A 23,867-nucleotide genomic window follows, 5' to 3' on the forward strand; every position below is an offset into this window, starting at 1 on the left:
TATGTATGTATGCCTCAGACTTAGCAGGAGCTCACAGGAGCTCAGCTGCTGAACCTTTCTGAGGGTTCCCCCTCTTCCTCCCTATCTACCTTGTCCATTGAATAGTAGGTGCAGCTGCATAACAATCCCTGGATTAGGAGAGCGGGCAGCCAGCCAGCCCCTAGGGGCTTTGCCACACCCCCAGCAGCCCTCATTAACCCCTAGAGAAGCCCACACCACCCTTTCTCCACTTCTTATGTGATGGGTGGTGGGTGGCTTGCTGCCCTGTTGACTCTGGGGTGGTGGTGACCAAGGAGAACACCAGGTGAGCAAGGTCTGCTTGGCCTGGCTGGATCTCTAGCCATCCCAAGCAGGACTCACTTGCCCAGGACTCTCCTTTCTTGCATTGGGTTGCTTTTGGCTGGGGGCGGCAGCATTTGCTAATGAGTTATGCTAATGAGCTCCACCACCTATTTTTCTACAAAACGACCCCTGTATGTACGTACGGATTTATGTATGTATTTGGTTTAATTTGTATCCCACCTTCCCAGCCAGAATTCATTGAGTTTAGAAAGAGGAAATTTCCACCTCTGTCACCTGTCCCACCTCCCAGTAAACAAAACACAGAAATAAATGCAGGCTCTAAAACAGGCTCTATGCAGGCTGTCGAATGTTATTAAGAGAAGCAGTTTTCACAAGGGTTAAGAGCCCTGCCACACTGCTTGACAGCTTTTCTCCAATGGGAAGGGTTTGATCTCTGGGCTTGGAATTTCTGGGCAGCTTGGGGATGCAGACTGTGAAGGGCAGGGTTTAAGGCAGTGGTGGGATTCAAATAAATTAACAACAGGTTCTATGTCCTAATGACCATTTTAACTATACCAAAAGATATACTGAAAGGTAGTTTAATAATTCACGCATTAAATACTGCAATAAGAACAGTAAAAGAGGTAAAGACAACTAAACTGTTGTTAATTTATTTGAATCCCACCACTGCATAAGACCACCCACTAAATTCATTTATAGGTGAGATATGAACCTGGAGCTTTGTGGTTTGTGGCTGAGCCACTAAACTATACCAGCACTGCAGGTTAGGGAGCGCTCTGAAGGATTGTGTAGAAGAGCTCTTTAAAAGCTGCACCCTGCCACAAAGATTCCAGTTGTATATCGTTACAGTTGGATCAGTGTTTTTCACTCAATGGATTGGAAGCCACATGTGGCTCTTTGGCATGCTTTTCTGAGTACTGTTCCCCAGTGCAGGACCTGGCCCATGTTTCAGGAAAGTAGACCAAAGACTTTGCCTAATGGGGCTTGTGGCTGATAGCTGGTTCTCACTTTGAAATAGCCACCAGTGGAACAGGTAAGCTGCAATCCTCCTTAAAGTGCAGTCCTCCTGCCAGGGATGGAAATAAATATGGCTCTTTTGGTTGATGGCAATTGTAGATGTTGCTCTCCATGAACTACTGAATGAGTAGCCTGGTCTCGCTGCCCTATGGAGCCCGCCGTTTCCTCCAGCCTCACCTTCATCGGGGCGCAGAAAGCAAAGGCGACTCCTTCCTCCTCCTCCTGCTGCTCAGCGGTGAAGGGGGAGGCGGCGGTTAACAGCAGGTGCCCGACCAACAAACAGTTCTATAGAACTGATGGCACATTAGGTAACGGTTCCATAGAACTGGTGCGAACCTGCTGAATCCCACCACTGGTTTAAGGAGATGCGGGACCTCAGTGGGGAATGATGCCATAGAGTCCACCCTCCAAAGCAGCCATTTTCTCCAGGGGAGTGACCTCTGCTTTCTGTAAATCAGTTGTGATTGCAGGAGATCACCAGGCACCACCTAGCAACCTTACCAATGGACAATTCAGCTTCTGGCTCCATTATGGTGGTTTTCCTGCCAGTCTCCCTGGTGTTGTCACCCTCAGATTGGCCCAATCCCCTCCCTAGTTGGTGCTAGATGGAAGTAACTAGTTTGGTGCCCCTTAGGACAAGAAATTTATTTCTACTGAGTCCTACTCCCAGTGTTCTGAATCTGAATGTCCTACTGAGTCGTACTCCCAATGTTTCTCCCAATGTTCTGAATTTGAATGTCAGCAGGACTCCAAAGCCCTATTCCCTCTTATCTAAGATACTTCAAGTGGGCACACGAGGTACCTCATATACAAAAGGCAGGAGAGGAGGGGCCAGTAGCTTAGTGGCAGAGCATCTGATTGGCATGTAGAAGATCCCTGGTTCTGTCCCCACCCTCTCCAGTTAAAAGGTCTAGGTGACGAGAAAGACTTCTACCTGAGACCTTGGAGAGCTGCTGCCAGTCTGAGTAGACAATACTGATCTTGAGGGACCAATGGTCTGATTTGGTATAAGGCAGCTTCGTGTGTTCATGAATAGTATCACTGATATATAATTCTGTAACTACTCTAAGAGGTGCTCCCCCAAACAATTGGTAAAGACTTCTGTGATGATTATCATCAGGGCTTTTTGGTAGCAGGAACCCCTTTACATATTAGGCCACACATCCTTGATGTAGCCAACTCTCCAAGAGCTTTACAGGGCTCTTCTTACAGGGCCTACTGTAAGCTCCAGGAGGATTGGCTACATCAGGGAGTGTGTGGCCTAATATGCAAAGGAGCTCCTGCTACAAAAAAAAAAATCCCTGATGATCCCTGATGATCCCTGCCCAATGATTCTCAGTGTTAGAAGACTTTACAGCGCGTTTATTTTTTTGCCTCCTTTTGAGATGTCAAAGGCTGAAGATTTCAGCAAGATAAAAGCGCCTTTGCTCCACCAAGATTGCTCTGATTCCCTGGGGTCAGTTTTTAACTGGATCATTAATATTTGTTGTTTGTTATTTCAGACTCTTGGGTCTTCGACATTTAACATCACAATATGAGAAAAATGTATCTGAACTTGCGTGGGGGGTGGGGGAGGAAGGAATCCCTACAATGTCGATTACCAAGTCCTTGGTAATGTTTCCAAAACACAGGTTTCCCATTGGCTTTGCAGTTTCTTGATAAATGGGGACAACAGAGGAGTATCTTACATTTTTAAATATTTATTTAACCTTCCCTCCCGGGAGTTGGGAGCCCAGTGTCTCCCTGTTCACTCTGAAACAAAATCCCACTGTGTGCACCGATTCTTACTCCCAAGGAACTGAGCGCACCATTGCAACCGTAGTCAGACAACACCACACAAGAATTCCATGAATGCACTGCTGGCCTTAGACTGCCTGGCGCCCTAGGCAAGGCTAACTTCAGGCACACACACATACACACACTGCACTGATAACATTGCCGAGTCGCATGGGGCTGCCCAATTTGGCACCCCCAGAAGGCCAGCGCCCTAGGCAATCACCTAGCGGGCCCTGCATGGATGGAGGGAAGGCTAGTTCAAAGAAAAATGATTTTTTTCCCCATCCCATGCCGCCTTTCAGATTGTTTCCCCACCTCCCTTTGCAGAAAATCATGAGAACCGGGTACGGAGCACGCTGTACCATAGCCACCTGAACCCTTTATCTCTACATTTCACAATTTCTCAAGTTTGAAAAAGGACTCAGGCTGTTTACTTTTTAGTGATCTTCACAGTGCTGAAAGCTAGAAACACGGTTGCCAATAATACGTTTAGAAACTCATCAAGCCCAGCTCTCCACCAACTGCTGTTGTGGACAAGATTATACAATGAGCCCTCCAATCCTATATTTGCAAGAGAAAACTTGGGAGTGGAATTTAACAAAGTAATTATTTCTTGTGTTACCTTTAACTGCACTTTGATTGCTTAATAGGGAGTGAGGCACCATTAGGGTTGCAATCCCCAGGTAGGGGCAGCAGATCCCCTGGTTTGGAGGTTCTCCCCCCGCTTTAGGGTCATCAGAAAGCGGGGGGAATGTCTACTGGGCACTCTATTATTCCCTATGAAGAACAATTCCCATAGGGAACGATGGAGAATTCAAGTTAAGTCAAGTTAGCCTTTATTGGCATAAAATATATAGATATATATATCAGAGCAAATTGGTTAAAAAAGGATAAAATGGAACGATTGCATACATATACACCAGGAAAAGCATAAACATAAACTGTTTCTATGAGATCCTCTGACGTACCTTTAAAACAGAATGGAGAATTGATCCACTGGTATCTGGGGCTTGGGGATGGTGCTTTTTTGTGGTAGAAGCACCAAATTTGCAACATAGTATCTGATGCCTCTCCTTAAAACACCCTCCAAGTTTCAAAAGGATTGGACCAGGGGGTCCAATTCTATGAACCCCAAAACAAGGTACCCTTATCATTCATTATTTCCAATGGAGGAAAGGCATTTAAAAGGTGTGCTGTCACTTTAAATGTGATGGCCAGAACTCCCTTTGGAGTTCAATTCTGCTTGTTCCAACCTTGCTCCTGGCCCCACCCCCAGTGTCTCCTGGTCCCACCCCCAAAGTCTCCTGGCTCCACCCCAAAGTCCCCAGATATTTCTTGATTTGGACTTGGCAACCCTAGGTACTGTTGATCAGGGACTCATCATATACACTCTCTCTGTCTCCGTCTCTCTCTCACACACACACACACAACTTTTTCACTTCCTAAATCATCCTTCCACTTGATTTTCACAACAATCTTCCACAACATTCCATTCTGCTGCTAATATTTCTTTACTAAAGGCTGCATTCACACGCACTAAATAACACATTTTCAATACACTTCCAATACACTTTGCAACTGGATTTTACTGTGTGAAATGGCAAAAATCCACTTGCAAATGGTTGCTGAAGTGGATTGAAACTGCATTATTTAGCATGTGTGAAAGAATCCAGTGTCCAATCTCAACACTAAAATCACTCAGAAAGAGCAACCATAGTTGGCAACTGTAGTACACGATGAGGGAACCCTTTTAGAAAGATGTCAATACTCAGATTTTTGGTTCTAAATGATGTCTTCGCAGCACTTTGGCCGCTGCCCCATGGACGTCCTTGTTCCGCAGGGTATAAATGATGGGGTTGAGCAGCGGGGTGACCACCGTATAGAACACAGCAATCCGTTTGTCATGATTGGACGGCGGGTTTGACCGGGGAATTAAGTACATAGAAATGACAGTACCATAGAACACCGTGACAACTACAAGATGGGAACCACATGTAGAGAAGGCTTTGCGCTGACTGGCGGCCGATCGCATCTTTAACACAGAGAAGAGTATGAGCCCATAGGAAGTCAGGACAACAACAACAGGAATCACAAGGACAATGGCTGCCATCACAAAAACAATGGCCTGTGAGACGCGGGTGTCATCACAGGCGAGTTTCAGCACCACTGGCATCTCACATATGAAGTGGTTGATGCGGTTGGAGCCACAGTAGGAGTGGCGAAAGGTAACACATACATAGATCATGCTAAAAAGGATGCCTGCTGTCCAACAGGCCAAGGCAAGTTGCCACTGGCGATACTTGCTCATGGCAACGGGGTATGTCAGGGGACGAAAAATGGCCAAATACCGGTCATAGGCCATGATGCCCAGCAGAAAGCATTCTGTAGTGCCCATAATCAATACAACAAAGACCTGGAGCGCACAGCCCGTGAAGGATATGATTCCATTTCCTGCCAGGAGGTGAGCCATCATCTGTGGCTCTGTGCTGGTGGCGTAGCAGATCTCTATGGTTGACAGGTTCACGAGGAAGAAGTACATGGGCGTGTGGAGGTGAGAGTCAGACAGGACAAGCATGATGACCACAGCGTTTCCTACTATGGTAAGTATGTACGTGAGAAGGATAACCCCAAAGAGTAGCAGTTGTGTCTTGCGGTGGCTGGACAATCCGTCCAAGATGAACTCTGTGGCAGAGGTGAAGTTCTCAGCCCCCATCACGTTATCCTCTCTGCAAAGAAAGGGCAACTGTAAATACATGGCTGTAATGCTTTCTTGCACAGAACAGTCCTAAAAGAAATGATCATTTCCTCTATGAAATAATAGAGCATCAGGGCATCAAACACAAACAAGGGCATCAAAATCAGTCAACTTGAAATGCTCTGTGGAAGCAGTTGCAAGATGTTCTGCTTCAGCCCTCAGTGTTCAGTCATCTGAGTAGACCATTTAAGGGCTGGGTTCAGATGGGAGGTTTAAGACACCCCAGGGATGGCAGGAGAGTGCCCCCCAAAAGCACATCCAAATGTGCACATCTGCCTGCTATCTCACTCCCATCCTCAACCTGCCCTCGACTTACTGGGAGCCAGCTCTAAAAGGTACCACTTTGCAATGTACCACTAATTGCTGGGAGGCCTCCGAGGTGCCACCCTGACTGTCTGGACTGCTGGTGAGTGCCCAGAAAGTGCCTGTGGAGCTGTGGCATGAATGCTCTGAACATTCCCTCAGGACACTTGTGGCCTGTCCCTGTCCGTAGGCCATCTGGACACTCCGGGGTGCTCCAGTTTCTGCTGGCTCACTTCCAGGTTTCTGCTCCGGTTTCTGCCCTGACTCACTTCCAGGGCAGTGCCCTGAACCTTTGAAAGAGGAAAAAAGAAGCCAGGCCTTGGATTCAACAGGAGCTCACAAGAGTACAGCTCCTGAACCTTTCTGAGGGTTCCCCTTCCCTCCCCCCATCTTGTCCATTGAATAGTAGGTGCAGCTGCATAGCAATCCCTGGATGAGCTCCACCACCTATTTTTTCTACCAAACAACCTCTGCCAAGGGCCATATTTTTTAAAAGGATGGGAGAGGGAATCCACCTCCCATAACAATGTTTGTCTCAACAGCAGCAGATGTACCTTGCGTGGAGGGAGGAAACGCAGAGGGAAAAGTTTTTAAGCTCTTTCCCTGCCCCCCATCATTATCTCCCTGTATATTTCAGTCCCAATTCCTGCAATCTATAACAGGTCCTTTAAAGTTATCAAGAATGGCATCTCATGTGCAGTCCCACCCTTAGAGATGAGATTGATTTGTTATTTGTCTAGAGAGGTGCCTTTAATGGCTGCTGTAGAAAGAGAATCACTGTTGCCAACTGTTCGAATGAATGCATGCTCCTCTGCCATGAATAACATCTGGGTACAGGTGACTCCGAAGGTCACCCCATGGATTATAGGAGCCACATTTGCTCTACATTTGCAGATCATGCATGCTTAAAGCACATGTAGTGGCTAACAATCAGCCGGTGGTGATGACATGGGGGGTGGCATTGCATTGACAGCATGACATCATTTCTGGGCTAACATTCTAGGGATCAGGAGAAACTCTGTGGTTTTACTGGCAACTCTAGGAGAACAGCACTTATTTTTGTTTTCAGACTACAATTTGAGATAGTTTAAAATGTATAACTTCTTTTCTTGCTAATTTGTCTTGACATCTATTTATTTAAAGCTATTAAATAAGTGTCCCAGACTAGTTCGATCTTGTCAGATCTCAAAAGCTAAGCGTGGTCAGCCCTGGTTAGTACATGGATGGGAGACCACCAAGGAAGTCCAAAAACACTACGCAGAAGAAGCAGGCCACGACAAATCACCTCTGTTCATCTCTTGCCTTGAAAACCTCACCAAGTTGCCATAGGTCGGCTAAGACAGGATGTAACCTTTCCTCACTCCCTTCCCTGTTTAAAAACAGCAGAGTCAAACACGTTACTTGTCGAAACCCATTCCCATTTTTCCCCCTGTGAAGTTTCCTCAAAAAGGGGGGGAAGAGGCATGCCTTCTTTGCAAGATATTCTGTTTTAAACCAAGCAAATGACCACAGTCTTGAGTTGCCGATAATGGGGGGAGGGGGGGAGTCTAAATAGAATGTGATTTATCAGGTGATGCTATTCACCCCCATGGCATCAAAAACTTTTGTGGCCTATTTCCGCACCTTAAGCCTTTGTTAAAAGGGCAAGGCATTTCCCACCCACCCCCAGGTTGTTGACAACTCTTCCGCATGCATTTTCTAGGCACCTATACTATATCTGCAGGGTTTTAAAAAAGTACACAAGCACATGAATCTCAAATTCATACCGAATCAGAACATTGGTCCTTCAGGTTCAGTACTGTTTACTTAGACTAGCAACAGTTCCCCAAAATCTCAAGGTCTTCACATCATTTACAACTTGGTCTTTTACTAGAGATGCTGGGGATTGAACCTGGGACCCTTTGCATGCTAAGCAGATACTCTACTATTGAGCCATAACTCCTCTGCTCCAAAGCCTCTAATCCCTTTACTAACAGAAATGTAAAGTTTGCAAGTGGTGCTTTTTTCAGTTGCTTAAGTAAGAATCTTCTTTTCACTTAGTAATGTTCAGGACAATTAGTGTATCATCAGTGGGAAGATGGACATTCACATAAATGAATCTCAAGTTGTATTTTTAGAAGTGTATCATTATTTCAGGAAGGAATTGACATTGAATCGAGTGAAAAACCCATTTGGGCACATGATTGTCAATTCGATTACATTTCTGTTATTCTAACTTTGGCTAGATGTAAGCCCTTCTTTATGTGGGCTGAAGTCCATTTATTAAAAATATCTGTACATTTAACCAATTAATAAGAGAACAAAAGCAGACCCAGGGCCACAAGTATATGGCTAGTATATTTTTGAGGATTACTGGGGAGAAGATGAAGATTAGATTATGTTTGTCAATATGGAATTCAGATTCTCTGTGTGTGTGTGTGTGTGAGAGAGAGAGAGAAAGAGACAGAGAAAGAGACAGAGAGAAACAGAAAGAGAGAGTCCAATGACAAAGAACACATTCAATTCCTTCCTGAAATAATGGCACACTTTTAAAAACACAACTTGAGATTCATTTATGTGAATGTCAGTCTTCCCACTGATGTTGCACTCCATTGTCCAGAACATTAGTGAGAACAGGATTCTTACTAAGCACAAGTATAAGGCTTAGTGTCAAAATCACAAAAAAGAGACAGTGATGTGCAGTGGTTAGAACTGGATAAAGGCTATGGTCACAGTCATGAAGTTCCTTGATTGACCATAGGGAGCTGACTTCTCTCAGCCTGACTTAGGTCATGGGGTTGGCTGTGTTGACAACAGTGAGGAGGTGAAAACCATCTAGGTAACCCTGAAATCCTTTTAGGAAGGGCGGGATAAAAATGTGATGGATATTAAGCATTTGAACATAAGGAAGCTGATTACACAATTCCCTACTTAGAGAATGCCGTCTACTGAGGAGGAGGGACAGGAAGTTGGGATTAGGCAAGGATTCCATTTCAGGGAAGGTTGCTAAAATAGCAATTACTGAGACCTGTTGTCAGCATAGCAAGGTGTGCAGAAGGCAAAAGTAATTAAAAGGGACCTGTTCTCACTCAGGGCCCCTCTAAAGACCGAGCTGGAAGAATGAACAAAATCCCATTCACTTGTAAATTCATAACTGATAGAAACAGGCAGACTTTCAAGGCAGAAATCAGGGCATACACAGAAGTGTGAATATTGGTATTAGAAATCAAATTTTTCAAGCTAGAAAGTGCTCACCATTTTAGTGACTCAAGTGAGAGAGAAACAATACAGTCAGAAAGGCTGAGTAGTGTGATCTAGCAAGCAAAGGAGCTCTCTCTCTCTCACACACACACACACATACACACACACAGAGAATCTGAATTCCATACTGACAAACTTAATCTTACCTTCCTCTTCACCACGGTAATCCTCAAAAAATTATTTCAAGAAATGACTCGGGTTTATGCATAAAAGCTCAGTGAATTTCCTTTGACTTTCTAATGCAAAAAGCTGCAAAAAGCACAATAAAGTTCTTTTGGGGCTCTGCATAGATTCAACAGAAAGCTTATACCTTTTGTGTGCTGGTCAGAGTTAGAGAACTCCTCCTTCCTCTTCTCGAAAAGTTATCTGTAGCAAGATATAGGTACCCTCATGCCTATTGTCTCCAGTAGAAGGGCAGAGAAACATCTAGGAATTCTTAGATGCCAAGTATCAAGGGCAGAAGATAGTTAAATCTTTGGATATACACACACCTCCAAGGAAAAACATGGAGTGTGTATGTTACTTTTGACTAGTTTGATGCTGTGGGCTATTAGAAGAAGAGGGAGGAATTAAAGATATCTAAGAATTTCCACCACCTCTTTGGAGGACTTCTTTTATATTCCATCCAGACTAGTGGTTTATCTCTCCCAGTATTCTGTCTTTTGAGGGACAGCACCTCAACAAGGCCAAATGCAGATTTCTTCTGATATATCTTAGATACTTCCAGTGGGCACACTTGGGACATTGATCAGGTAAAGCACGAATACTAGTACCGATACACAGTTTCAGAACCATCTTAACAGGTGCTCCTCCAACCAATGTGTAAGGACTTTTAAGGTGATAGTCAGCATAACTCAGCTTCTGCCCCTCTCTGCTTCTTCTCGGGGTTAGGAGACATGTCCTAACTGATGCTGAAATGGCTTCCTTTGTGAGGTGTGAAAGATTGACAGTTTGGGTAAGGTAATAAAGACTATGGTTGTGTCCCACAAGAATTGCTCTGATCCCATTGCTCCTTTTTGATGGATCATTAATATCTGTTGTTGGTTATTTCAGCCTCTTGGGTCTGAAGCATTTAACCTAGCAGTATGAGGGGGGAATTACATTTTAGCTTACCCTCAAAGAGAAGGAAGGCAACCATAAAGCGCAAGTTGCAAACACCTTGTTTGTGCTTACGTGATGGCAGCTGATAATTTTTTTCAATTTCTTGTCTAGCAACATGAATGGTGGAAAAATATGATTGATATTTAGGTGACCGTACTTATCGGTACCAAGCCCTATGGCACAGAGTGGTAAAGCTGCAGTACTGCAGTCCAAACTCTCTGCTCACGACCTGAGTTCGATCCCAGCAGAAGCTGGGTTTTCAGGTAGTCAGCTCAAGGTTGACTCAGCCTTCCATTCTTCCGAGGTCAGTAAAATGAGGACCCAGCTTGTGGGGGGGGGGTAAGTACAGATGACTGGGGAAGGCAATGGCAAACCACCCTGTAAAAAGTCTGCCGTGAAAATGTTGTGATGTGACATCACCCCAGTTGAAACTACCTTTACCTTTTTACTTATCAGTATGGCATAAGAACATAAGAGAAGTCATGTTGGAGCAGGCCAATGGCCCATCCAGTCCAACACTCTGTGTCACACAGTGGCCAAAAAACCCCCAGATGCCATCAGGAAGTCCATTAGTGGGGCCAGGTCCCTAGAAGCCCTCCCACTGCCCCCCCCCCACCGCAAGCACCAAGGATATAGAGCATCTCTTGCCCCAGACAGAGAGTTCCATCTACACCCTGTGGCTAATAGCTACTGATGGACCTCTGTTCCATATGTTTATCCAATCTCCTCTTGAAGCTGTCTATGTTTGTCACTTCAGAGAGCACAGCTTTAAGTCTGGACACAGAAAACAATGAGCACCCAAGCCCAGTCAGTGGAACTGGAAAGCTTCCCACATGTGAGACGCAGGATAAACAGACATGGAGAGACCAGTGCGTGTAAGGTAGACCTTGTAGGTAGGCCACAATGAAGGGAAACTACAATCTTTCAACTCTGAGTTATGGCAGGAGCGTACCCTCATCCAGGGTACAATATGAAGAATTGCAGGTTTATACCCCACCCTTCTCTCTGAATCAGAGACACAGAGTGGCTTACAATCTCCTATATCTTCTCCCCCCACAACAGACACCCTGTGAGGTAGGTGGGGCTGAGAGGGTTCTCACAGCAGCTGCCCTTTCAAGGACAACCTCTGCCAGAGCTATGGCTAACCCAAGGCCATTCCAGCAGGTGCAAATGGAGGAGTGGGGAATCAAACCCGGTTCTCCCAGGTAAGAGTCCTCACAGTTAACCACTACACCAAACAGGCTCACCAAATATGGCCCTGTACCCAGCACCATTTTCTGGTTTTCAAACTCAAAATTCCATGTTGCTTCCTAGGAGGGGTTGGATTCTACTGGCTGAGGAGCAACCGCCTCACCAAAGTCCCTCTGAATCCTCAGCAGCGCTTAGCTCCTCTTCTATTCACCTCAGATGGAGTTCTGTCAAGTGGGACTTTTTAGAAACTTCCCACATATGGCCTTTCTTTATAGACCCGCCTTGGCCTTCTGACATCTCTTCTGGGTCATTCAGATTTATTTCTCATTCATTCTCTTTCAGAAGCTGTTCCAGGTGGCTGTGTAAGAAAGCTGTGCCTATCAAGCACTCCATATTTTATTTGTCACTTATATTCTCTGAAGTGACCCACTTCTGGTCTTGCCTTATCCACCTCAAAAAGAATCCTGCCTTGGGGACAGGGCCAGCCCTGCCACTAGGGCGCTGGCCTTCTGGGGGAGCTGAATCGGGGCCTCCCATGTGACTCACTGATGTTTTCATGTGTGGGGGGGTGCCAGGCAGTCTAGGGTCAGCCCTGCTCAGGGATGCTCGGGAATGAGAGCCAGTTTGGTGTAGCGGTTAAGTCCGTGAACTTGTATCAGGGAGAACCAGGTTTGATTCCTCCATTTACAGCTCCTGGAATGGCCTTGGGTCAGCCATAACTATTGCAGGAGTTGTCCTTGAAAGGGCAGCTGCAGTGAGAGCCCTCTCAGCCCCACCCACCTCACAGGGTGTCTGTTGGGGAAGAAGATATAGGAGATTGTAAGCCGCTCTGAGAGAAGGGTGGAGTATAAATCTGCAGTCTTCTTCTTCTTCTAATACCTCCTAACTCAGGTCATGATCTGTTCACTGGTAATGAATGTGGAGTCAGTTTGATTATCGCCAGAGTTCTTTCACACATATTGTGTGGTTCTCAAAGCCCCCACTATCCCATCGGCTGGCTTGAAGAAGACATTTGTCTCTTTAAATCACTTCTCCTAGCCAAGCTAACCGGCAGCTTGGAGAATGAATTTAAAGTTAAAGTTGCTTTCTTTCCATGTCTCCCTCCCTCCCCATCTGTTTTCTTTCTTTCCACCATTCTTTCCTTCCTACCTGCTCTCAACCATCTGACATTCATGTATTGCAGCTCTCAAATGCCTGACGTTTATTCTATGTGGGTGTTACGTTAAACAAGTTTGTCCACCCCTGGTCTATTGGTTTCCTGCTTGCAAGCGGCTGCAACACAGTTGGGCAGGGGTGCAATAGATTACACTGTCCACTCAGCTGATGGTGGGGGGGGAGGTTGGTCAACTGTAGAACATGTTTGCCCTCCCCAGTCAAAAGAAAAAGATGGACACAAGGTTGGGATGAATATAGGCCACTTTATTCATTATTATAATTTATTTAATGATTTGCCCATGCAAGTGGCGAAGGCCAACCTAATTGTGTGGTCACCCTTGACCCTTCCCTTGCCCCACAGAGTGAGCCACTTTGCCCTGGCATGTGCCATCCTTCTGTGGCTCAGACCTGGCTGGCATAGCAGGCTACCCCTTGGAGCTCCAGTCCCCCAAGCTGCACAACTTGAGAGGAGGACCTCTCTGGGGCGGTACCACCAGCAGTCTGCGTTCACCCACCCCAAGCCGCACAACCCACGGCTGATCCTGACAGACCCCTCGTCTCCCGAGTTGTGGGGGTGTCAAATGGTGATCCTCTTTCTTTCTTTTTCTTTTTCCCTGAACAAACTGGCCAAGTGACCAGATCTATTTAAATGACACCACCAAATTTAATTATCCAACACCGCAGACAGCAGCGCAGACGATGTCCTTTTCTAATAGTTAAAGATCGGCATTCCTTACTGGTGGTGGGGAGAGGACAGCTGTCTGAAAGATATTTCAGATATATCACTGGAACTTTTTTTGAGCAGGAATGCACAGGAACCCAGTTTCGGCTGGCTTGGAATCGGGTGTTGCCTAATATGCAAATGAATTCCTGCTGGGCTTTTTCTACAAAAAAACCCCTGGCTTAGAACCATGCAAGGTCTGAAGGAGGAAGCCAAGGATGATAAACCAGCTCTGACTTCCAGCAAAGAAGAGAGTGGATCTAGGGGAAAGGAAGTGCTCTCCCCTAAGAACAAGCTGGTGCTCCACACCATCTGAGCTCCATTGGAGGGCACTTCAATCAAAGTGGACCCTAGTTTACAATAGCTCTGGTACCCAACAATATTCTCTGTTGATCTTTCGATAGGGATCTTTAGATCTTGCCATTTCCTGCATTGATACACAGACTGCTTTTGCAGAAAAAGCATATTCCATAAACAGATCCTCCAAACAGATGCTTGCCAGCTGAAGTTTTGGAAACGGGATTTTAGCAGAGGCAAACAGATTCTGTATGCCACATAGCTAGACATTAATTATTGCATGATATTGATTCCCTGATCAATTGAAGTATCATAAAGTATCAAGCAAATCCAAAGCAAATCAAAAAGTACCAAGCAAAATAAATTCATAAAATATCAAGCATAAAGTATGAAACAAAGATCACAAAGTATCAATCAAATCCAAACAATCCAAAGCAAATCCAAATAATTAGAAATCTAATGACAAAAGAATAATTCTTTCCCTTTTAAATCCGCCTCTTAATAACATTATCGTAATAACCTTCTCCAAACCCACATCTACAGTTTTGATTCATTTATTTGGGCTAAAACTTCAGCTGCCATTTCCAAACCCAACATTCAAATTGCCCCAAGTAACTAGTACCCTTTGTGCAATATCAGGGGGTCCATCAGGTAGATGTACACCCTCAGCTTTTTCCTCCAAGGTTTCGTCTCCACAGCACTTTGCTTACTGCTCCGTGGACATCCTTGTTCCGCAGGGTGTAAATAATTGGGTTGAGCAGAGGGGTGACCATGATGTAAAACACAGCAATCTGTTTGTCACGATTTGAAGATGTGCTCGACCGAGGAACCATGTACATTGAAATGACAGTGCCATAGAAAACAGTAACGACCATGAGATGGGAAGCGCACGTGGAGAAGGCTTTACGCTGTCCGGAGGCTGAGCGCATTTTTAACACAGAAAACAGGATGAGTCCGTAGGAGGTCATGATAAGAGAAATGGGAATCATGAGGCCCAGCCCTGCCATCACTGATATGATAGTCTGTGTGACGTGGGTGTTGTCACATGCCAGTTTCAACACCAAGGGCATGTCGCAGATAAAGTGATCAATGTAGTTGGGACCGCAGTACGAGTGACTAAAGGTGCAACAGATGTATGTCAGACTGAAAAGGAAGGCTGACACCCAGCATGCACAAGCAAGCTTCCATTGGCAGCACTTGCTCATGGTGACGGCGTACAGGAGAGGATGGAAAATGGCCAGATAGCGGTCATAGGCCATGATTCCCAGCAGAAAGTTTTCAGCAGTGCCCATAAACAATACGACAAATATCTGGGCCACACAGCTGGCGAAGGACAGGATTCCTTTCCCATCCCAGAGGTGAGTCAGCATCTGTGGCTCCGTGCTGGTGGCGTAACAGATCTCGGCGCCTGAGAGGTGTGCGAGGAAGAAGTACATGGGGGTGTGGAGGCGGGAGTCAGACCGCACCAGCAGGATGACCACTAGATTCCCCACGATGGTCAATGAGTAGATCAGAAGAATGGCCCCAAAGAGGAGCACCTGTGTCTTGCGGTGTTTGGACAATCCTTCCAAGGTGAACTCCATGACAAAAGTGAAATTCTCAGCCCCCATCTTCTCATCCTGCCTGCAGAGAAGATGAAATTATTATTCTCAGGGTGTAGAGTATTTCTAAAAACTAGCTATGGTTTGCTACCAGATTTACTGGGGTAAATTGCAAACCAACTTATTAAGGCGAGTCGTTATCATGATCTCCATCCAAATGCTAGCAAAAGGTTCTCCAATTTCCTGTGTAAAGAAATTATCATAACCACGGCTTTTTTTGGTAGAAAAATCCCAGCAGGAGCTCATTTGCATGTTAGGCCACACCCCCTGACATCACCATTGTTTCACACGAGGCTTTTAAAAGAAACAATCCATCAGGAACTCATTTGCATATTAGGCCACTCCCACCTTGATGCCAAGCCAGCCTGAACTGCCTTCCTGTGCGTTCCTGCTCAAAAAAAGCCCTGATCATAACCATGATTTACTAAATACATAGATGACGTCTATTTTTCCAGTTATTGCCCATTCCTATTACACATACATGTCCCCCCTCTCCTCTTGATTACCCAGCCTCAAGCAACACATGGGTGTTGATTTTTAGGAGGAAATTGCATCATGTGTGGGGGGAATTACAAAGTTCTTTCACTCTCCTGTTCTCACCTACATTCTCTGACTCTCTGCCTACCCAATACTTCACCCTCTATAGACACTGGTCCCTTCCTACATATTTCATCCCCAATGACTATAACCTTTAACCACATCTTTTAAATGCTCACAGAGCTGCATGCAGCAAGCAGTTCCATTGTTTACAATGACGGCAATGAATTTTTTTTTTGTCAACGGAGTGGCCACTAATGGCAATCATGGATCTTAAACTACAATCCCCAACTGCCCCCAAAGCTAAGGTGACAGCTAGGTATGGATTAAACCAGGGGTGTTGAACTCATCTGTTATGAGGGCCGGATCTGACATAAATGAGACCTTGTCGGGCCAAACCGGGCCATGTGTGTACCTATTTAAGATTAGGTAGCAGAGATATAAACTTTTTAAAGGACGCAGGCAAACATGACCGAAGATTTTTTTTTAAAAAAAACTTAAAACATGCTTAAAACATTAACACTTATTGGTCTGAAAGGTGCTTTCTTTGTGTTTCTCCCTTGGGATCCAGGGAACTGGGTAAAGGAAGCTCTGGCTCTTTCCCTCCTTCCCCAGGGGACCAGAAGGGGGAGGAACCTCAACCAAGGGAGAAAATTGAGGTTTTGCTATGTAGCTCCTGTGCGATTGAGCAAGCCTTGCAAAGGAAGATGTAGAAGGAAGCAAGAAAGAGGGAGAAGGACGCAGACAAGAGCCAGTTACTTGAGAGATTGAAAGGAGCCCTGCGGGGGCCTGATAGGCCCCCAGGCTGCATGTTTGACACCCCTGGATTAAACAGTCTAATGAAGGAGAAGGCTACAGCTGGAAGAATTCCAGCTAGAGCTTCTTCTGACAAAGCACTTTCCAGTAGGAGGGGTACCTATTGCACAAGTTTTGTGCTTTTTAAAGAAATGTTGAAGTAGATTGTGGATCAGAACTGGAGTCCAAATTGGCACAGACTGCATTCAGTGCCAGAAATGTATCTTCAAACAAACCTAGAGTTCTCCCACACACACACCAGTCTTCCCAAGAGTATTGCAGACCTAGTGGCACACTTGTGAATGTTGTAAATAAACACAGCAATTTAAATGAGCATCAAGGTGACAAAATGCTTAGGGGCTCTGATCATACTACAAGCCTAAGCAATGAGCCCATGGTATATCATGAACATATGAAGCTGCCTTATACTCAGTCCATCAAAGTCAGTATTGTCTACTCAGACTGGCAGCAGCTCTCCAGGGTCTCAAGCTGAGGTGTTTCACGCCTATTTGCCTGGACCCTTTTTTTAGTGGAGATTCCAGGGATTGAACCTGGGACCTTCTGCTTCCTAAGCAGGTGCTCTGCCACTGAGCCACCATCCCGCTGTCCTTTGCACCAAGAAGGTTTGGGCACTTGGCTCTCTTGTTTTTCACCTATCTCAAAGCCCACTCTATTAACTTTGACCAGAAATGAACCAATGGCATATTTTGGGCAGTAAGAAGGTTTGAGCACTCAGCTCTCTAGTTTGTTTGCTTTCCATATTTCAAGGATTTTATTAAATAATAAAAGCATTTACAAAATAAATGGAAACATATAAATAACATATAGGACCTGTGAAACTCATGCAAAAATAAGACATTGCTTGGTGAGAAGTCAATGGTCTAAACAATCCAAAGATTTATAATGGTACTATTTCCCATAAAGACTGAAATATATAATTGGCAGGAAAGTGGAACACCCAAAGTTATTGTCTTTCCTGAGTAGATAGAAAATTAATACGGGGGGGGGGGGGGGGGGGAGGGGGGTGAAATCCCAGCATCCTCACCTTCTCAAAGTTCACTCTATTAACTTTGACCAGAATGAGCTTTAATTATCATACTGCTCTGAGACTCTGGGTGAAAGGCAGGGTATAAATCCAACATCTTCTTCATTGGACTCTCCAAGACTTGAAGGAAAAGCTTACACCAGGGGTGGCCAACGGTAGCTCTTCAGATGCTTTTTGCCTGCAACTCCCATCAGCCCCAGCCAGCATGGCTGCTGGCTGGGGCTGATGGGAGTTGTAGGCAAAAAACATCTGGAGAACTACCGTTGGCCACCCCTGGCTTACACCATATCTCATGTGGGGGCTCCAGGAGGCAAGTATCTTTGTTCTGCTTTCAAAAGTGTGCCCTTGGCAGAGTCTAGGTTGCCAACTGCTTTATAAGGCTAGTTCCTTCACTATCCAAATGCATCCAGGGTTTACGAGCGATAAAACAACAGAGTCAAAAGAGAATTACAGCTTTGAACACACATCCCCAAATAAATATATGGATAATGTATGTTCCCGGTTGGTAGTTTAATATTGCTGGGGGTTGTAATCCCCATTCAAAAGAGGAATTCGTGATACCCATTGCTTCTGAGAACATTCTTTAGGAATAATCTGGAAGCTTTGTATATGGAGTCAAAGCAATGTTCACTGTAGCCCAGAACTATCTCTGCATATACTTCTATGTCCTCTTACCTAAGATATTTGCAGTAGATAGAAGATGTGGCTGCTTGCTGACTTCCTTTTTGCTTCAGATATGAAAGATTTACTGTTTGGGTTAAGCTGATAAAGACTGAGGAAAGAGTCTATGAAGATTACTCTGATCCTTTTGGGATTTTGCTCTGGATCATTATTAATAGATTGTTGTTGTTGACTCTCCTGAGTATCAGTTATTCAGACTCACAATATAGGAAAAGATATTATGACCTCAACAAAAAACTTTGAAAGGAAGAAAATCATGCAATGTAGCCTGCCAAATACTTTTCTTCTCCACCCCCGCAATAGTACACATATTCTAAAAATGTGGGAAATCTTTAATATTTTTTATTGAACCTCTTTCCAATCCTGCATGCCAAAAGAAAGGTGCGGGACAACCACATCCTGTATTTATTTTATTCAGAAAAAACAACATAGCACTCCAACCACAGTCAGATAACAACTCCATGAGAATTCCATGACTTGACAAAACATTCACTGGATAGGCAACAGACTTAAGAACATAAGAAGAGCCTTGCTGGATTAGACCTGTGGTCCATGTAGTCCAGCATCCAGTCTCAAATAGTGGCCAACCAGTTCTTCTGGATGGTCAACAACAGGGCGTGGAGGCCGAGGTCTTTCCCTGATGTCCTCTCTGGACTCTGGGATTCAGAGGCTTTGTGCCTCTGAATGTGAAGGTTCCCCTCAGTCACCATGACTAGTAGCCACTGATAGACCTGTCCTTCATGAATCCTCCATGACTTAATACTCTTTGAACTGGAAATTCCTTAATGTTTGAGCAATGACCCCCCCATACTGTATTTCAGGCTGCCTCCCCACTTCACTTTGAGGGAAATCAAGATTGCCGGGTGTGTCTTCCCTAAAAGGCAGTAAGTTCATTTATTACTGACTGGAAAGTTCTTATAGACTTTTTTACATGAAACAGATAATAATGGTCTATTGATTTATGGTTTAGGGGGGATAAGAATAATAGATCATAAAAAAAAGAGCTCTTTTTTTGTATGTGTAGGTTAATAGATAATAGAAAAAAGAGCTCTTATTTTGAATGTATAGGTTAAGAGAAAATTATGTAATTAAACTTATGTTTGTCATAGAGAAAATTGGAAGCCTGTTTTCTTTTTAATTTATATACATATGTATATTCTTTTGTTCTTTCTTTTCTCGTGTTCTTTGTATGGTGTATACAGGGCTGGCTCGCCCACTAGGCAAACTAGGTGGTTGCCTAGGGTGCCGGGAGGGTGGGGGTACCCCCTTCCTGTCCCTTCCCTTCACTCCCCTGCCCCCCCACTCCGGTTCCAGAAAGGAGGGGGGAGCCAAGCCTTCATTTCAGCCCGTTCATTCAAAAGATAAGTTTCACTGGCGTCAGGCTGTGAGTGGAGGGGGGGGAGGGAACGGTTGGGAAGGGGGTGCCATTGCTGCCTCGCCGCGGCAGGGGGGTTGTGATGGAGCATGGCACTGCGTTGCAGCGCCACACTGGGGGGTGGAAGGCAATGGCGGGGGGGCACCTTTGGGTGGCACTGGCTGGGAGCGGTGGGGGGAGCCAGGGGGCTCCTGCCAAGGCACCACGATCCCACAGGCTGGCCCTGGTTGTATATCTCTTATGCTTTGTTAGTGTTTTCTTTTTCTTCCTAATAATATCTATCTATCTATCTATCATCTATCTATCTATCTATCTATCTATCTATCTATCTATCTATCTATCTATCTATCTATCTTTATGAAACAGTGTCTATTTTATGGTGGGAAGACCATTGTGAAATGGACTGAATGAAATATTATTACTGAAAAGTCTTAAATAGAAAGAGTGTTATCTGTCTGTCTGTCTGTCTGTCTGTCTGTCTGTCTGTCTGTCTGTCTGTCTGTCTGTCTGTCTATCTATCTATCTATCTATCTATCTATCTATCTATCTATCTATCCATCTCTCTATCTAGCCATCTATCTAGCATCTATCTATCTATCATCTCTATATGAAACAGTGTCTATTTTATAGTGGGAAGACAATTGAGAAATGGACTGAATGAAATATTATTCCTGAAAAGTCTTAAATAGCAAGAGTTTTAACTGTGCAACCACTACCGCTGATCTTATAATTACACAGTCCGTTGCATAACAGCTTATATATCTCATTGCCTAATGTTTGGCAGGGATGTGGAATAATCTGGTGTAACCTGATCTCATCAGGTTTCCAAATCTATGCAAGGTAAGTTCTCCCATGTTGTCAATGTGACTCATTGTTTCATTTTATTTCTATTGTTTATCTCACTAATGTTCAATGAATGGGACAGGCAAAGATATGCTTATTAACTGTGTGTGCCACACAGGCCTCTGACATAGATCAGGCTGAGGGAAAATTCCATCCCAAAGCCACTGGACAAACTTTGAAGTTTAGCAGAAACACTATCTGCCTTGTCCAAATCCAATATTCAGACCACTTCCATTTAGCATTTGGCAGACCTTTGGCAAAACCAGGAACCTTTTAGGAAGATGTCAAGAGAGCAAGTTTGGTTTCGTGGTTAAGAGCTGTAGACTCTAATCCGGAGAACTGGGGTTGATTCCCCACTCCTCCACATGCAGCTGCTGGGTGACTTTGGCTCGTTCACAGTTCTCTCAGAGTTGTTCTCTCGAGAGCTGCTCTCCCTGAGCTCTCTCAGCCCCACCTAATCCACAGAGTGTCTGTTCTGGGGACAGGAGGGGAAGGAGATCATAAGCTGCTGAGTGAAGGGTGGGGCATCAATTCAATCTCCTTTTCTTCTTCTTCTCTTCAATACTCAACTTTTCTGCTTAACACCTCATTGTCGCAGCACTTTGGACACTGCCTTATGGACATCTTTGTTCCGCAGAGTGTAAATGATTGGGTTGAGCAGAGGGGCCACCAGAACATAAAAAACAGCAACTTGCTTGTCGCGATTAGGTGATGCACTTGAACGAGGAATCATGTACATAGATATGACAGTTCCATAGAATACGGTAACAACCACAAGATGGGAGGCACATGTGGAGAAGGCCTTGCGCCGTCCTGCAGCTGACTTCGTTTGTAACACAGAGTACAGTATGAGCCCGTAGGAGGTCAGAATAACAAGAACAGGAATCACAAGGACCATGGCTGCCATTGCAAAAACAATGGCCTCCGTTATGTGAGTGTCATCACATGCAAGTTTTAACACTACTGGCATCTCACACATGAAGTGATTGATGTGGTTGGGACCACAGTAGGAGTGGCGAAAGGTGCAGCACACATATATCACACCAAAGAGGAGACCTATTGCCCAGCAAGTGGAAGCAAGCTGCAATTGACGTAACTTGCTCATGACGACTGCATACATCAGGGGCTGGAAAATGGCCAGGTACCGGTCATAGGCCATGATCCCTAACAGAAAGCATTCCACTGTTCCCAAAGTCAATACAACAAATATCTGGACCATACAGCGGGTGTAGGAGATTATTCCATTTCCAGATAGGAGGTGAGCTAGTATCTGGGGCTGCATGACAGCAACATAACAGATCTCAAGGCTGGAGAGATTTGTGAGGAAGAAGTACATAGGTGTCTGGAGGCTGGAGTCGACCTGCACCAACATTACAATGATCAAGTTACCCGTAAGAGTAAGGACATAGATGAGGAGGATTATTATAAAGAGCAGAATCTGTGTATTGCGATGGTTAGATAGGCCATCCAAGATGAACTCGGTGACAGATGTGAAGTTCCAAGCACCCATCCTGTTCTCCTGCTTGTAGAGGAAGGGCAACAAGAAGAGAGGGTGATATTTTTTCATATACATGTTTCCTCAGCTTACAACAGTAATTACGACCTGAAGACTCTCTGGAATCAATTACCCACTAACACATTGAAAACCAGATAGAAATTATACCTCTTACTGATCCAGAGCATGCTGCTTCATTTCCCACTACTGAAGATCAGATTCTCTGTAAGGAGAGATGGAAGTCATGACGGCCACCTTTACCAAGGAGGTTCTGTCCTCTAGGATTGAAAGAGCTAGAGACTTAATCAAAACCCTAATGCTACAGCAGACTAAGCCTAAGAGAAGAGCTGCTTTAGGCAGAACCAATCAAGTACACTCTAATTTGACTGGCAGAAGCTTCTCTGAACTATAAGGGGATGACCTTCCTTGTAGTAAAAATACCCAAGAGCCTTTGAGAATCATATACAAAACCCCTAAACCAAGCAACAGGGTGAATCCTACAGCCCCACCCCCATCCCACTACTCCAGTGAGAAAGGTTATTAAAGTATTTATACCCTAGCTTTCATTTTGGATCAAGTTTGAAGTCTTCCTCCATCTAAGGAGACTTCCTCTGGTTTACCTCATTTTCCATTGGAGGAAGGGCCACAAGATGGAAGAAGGTTACTTTGAAAATGGTTGGATCCACCACTGTTCTGCCTGCGCAAGAGAGCAGAGAATTAATTCAGAAAGAAGAAGGAGATGCTGTACCTTTAAATGCATGGGGTTATGGGTTTTGTAGTTCTTTAGGTGCTGTAGTTCAGGTGGGATTATATAATTCCCCTTAACTGGCTAATTGTGGAAGGTTCCGGCCCCCTTCGCGGACCCGGGGAAGTTTTATTATCCTTTTCCTGTCTGTTTTACAATCTTTTGTTAACTAGTAGTTCAACATGGAGACCCAGGGGCGAAGGTCTGTCTTTCCACTTCTCATCCATCATTTGTAAAAGCTATTTCAGCATGCATGTCCCACTTGTTGACAGGGCACAGTGAGTACTCTTTAAAATGCTTTGGATGTCAGTAAAGTCTGTAAAAGTTCTGCAAGTGTGTTTGTGCGAGCTGGCCACACCTAGGCACAGCAGCTAGAAAGAGCTAGCCTAGCTGCTGGGGCTCCGGAATAACCACAGTATTTTGCATCCAGAAACTGAGGAGTAAGCCCTACATCAGCCCATCAGTCAGCATTGTAATGATCTCCATCCGCCCAGTAGCATGATCTTCTATTACCATCTCCAGCAATCATTTATTTGATTGCAACTTTTAAGGCTTTCTCATTGGACCGTCATGTTTTAAAATGCCCTACATTATCTTTGCAGAGTTCATTTTCACCATGATCCTCTGTAGCCATAACAAGTATTTGTAGTTCACCCATTGTTGAGATTTTGGACATAAAATGAATACATGGTTTAGCTAAACACTGTTCTCAGAGGAGTTAAACCTGGTTGGATGAACCCCTTTCCTCCTGATGGGTGTCTATAGGAAGACAACAGCAAGTCCTTCTTGCCATCTTGTAAAATCAAGAGGCTACAGGTTACATCTGAGTCTGATGAACATCAACCCTGTTCTGTACAGGCACAATAATGAACCAGCATGAGTTGCTATTCA

General features: G+C 44.8%; 3 protein-coding genes across 3 annotated transcripts; all 3 read right to left on the reverse strand.

The window, feature by feature from the left end:
- Positions 1-4,864: 4,864 nt before the first annotated feature.
- On the reverse strand, positions 4,865-5,809 carry LOC132583204 (olfactory receptor 2D2-like). Its single transcript, XM_060254872.1, has one exon. It carries the CDS (start codon positions 5,807-5,809, stop codon positions 4,865-4,867), a length of 945 nt encoding a protein of 314 aa, XP_060110855.1.
- An 8,715-nt stretch (positions 5,810-14,524) lies between these two features.
- On the reverse strand, positions 14,525-15,469 carry LOC132583205 (olfactory receptor 2D3-like). Its single transcript, XM_060254873.1, has one exon. It carries the CDS (start codon positions 15,467-15,469, stop codon positions 14,525-14,527), a length of 945 nt encoding a protein of 314 aa, XP_060110856.1.
- Positions 15,470-21,322: 5,853 nt separating this feature from the next.
- On the reverse strand, positions 21,323-22,246 carry LOC132584320 (olfactory receptor 5T7-like). The gene has a single exon (XM_060256182.1). The coding sequence runs from the start codon at positions 22,244-22,246 to the stop codon at positions 21,323-21,325; it is 924 nt and encodes a 307-aa protein (XP_060112165.1).
- Positions 22,247-23,867: the final 1,621 nt, after the last annotated feature.

This window comes from Heteronotia binoei, chromosome 15 (genome assembly GCF_032191835.1).
Source record: "Heteronotia binoei isolate CCM8104 ecotype False Entrance Well chromosome 15, APGP_CSIRO_Hbin_v1, whole genome shotgun sequence".
In the NCBI taxonomy this organism is placed as follows: domain Eukaryota; kingdom Metazoa; phylum Chordata; class Lepidosauria; order Squamata; family Gekkonidae; genus Heteronotia; species Heteronotia binoei.

Coding starts and splice junctions, on each gene's coding strand:
- LOC132583204 (XM_060254872.1), bottom strand. CDS start 5,809: ATGGGGGCTGAGAACTTCACCTCTGCCACAGAGTTCATCTTGGACGGA.
- LOC132583205 (XM_060254873.1), bottom strand. CDS start 15,469: ATGGGGGCTGAGAATTTCACTTTTGTCATGGAGTTCACCTTGGAAGGA.
- LOC132584320 (XM_060256182.1), bottom strand. CDS start 22,246: ATGGGTGCTTGGAACTTCACATCTGTCACCGAGTTCATCTTGGATGGC.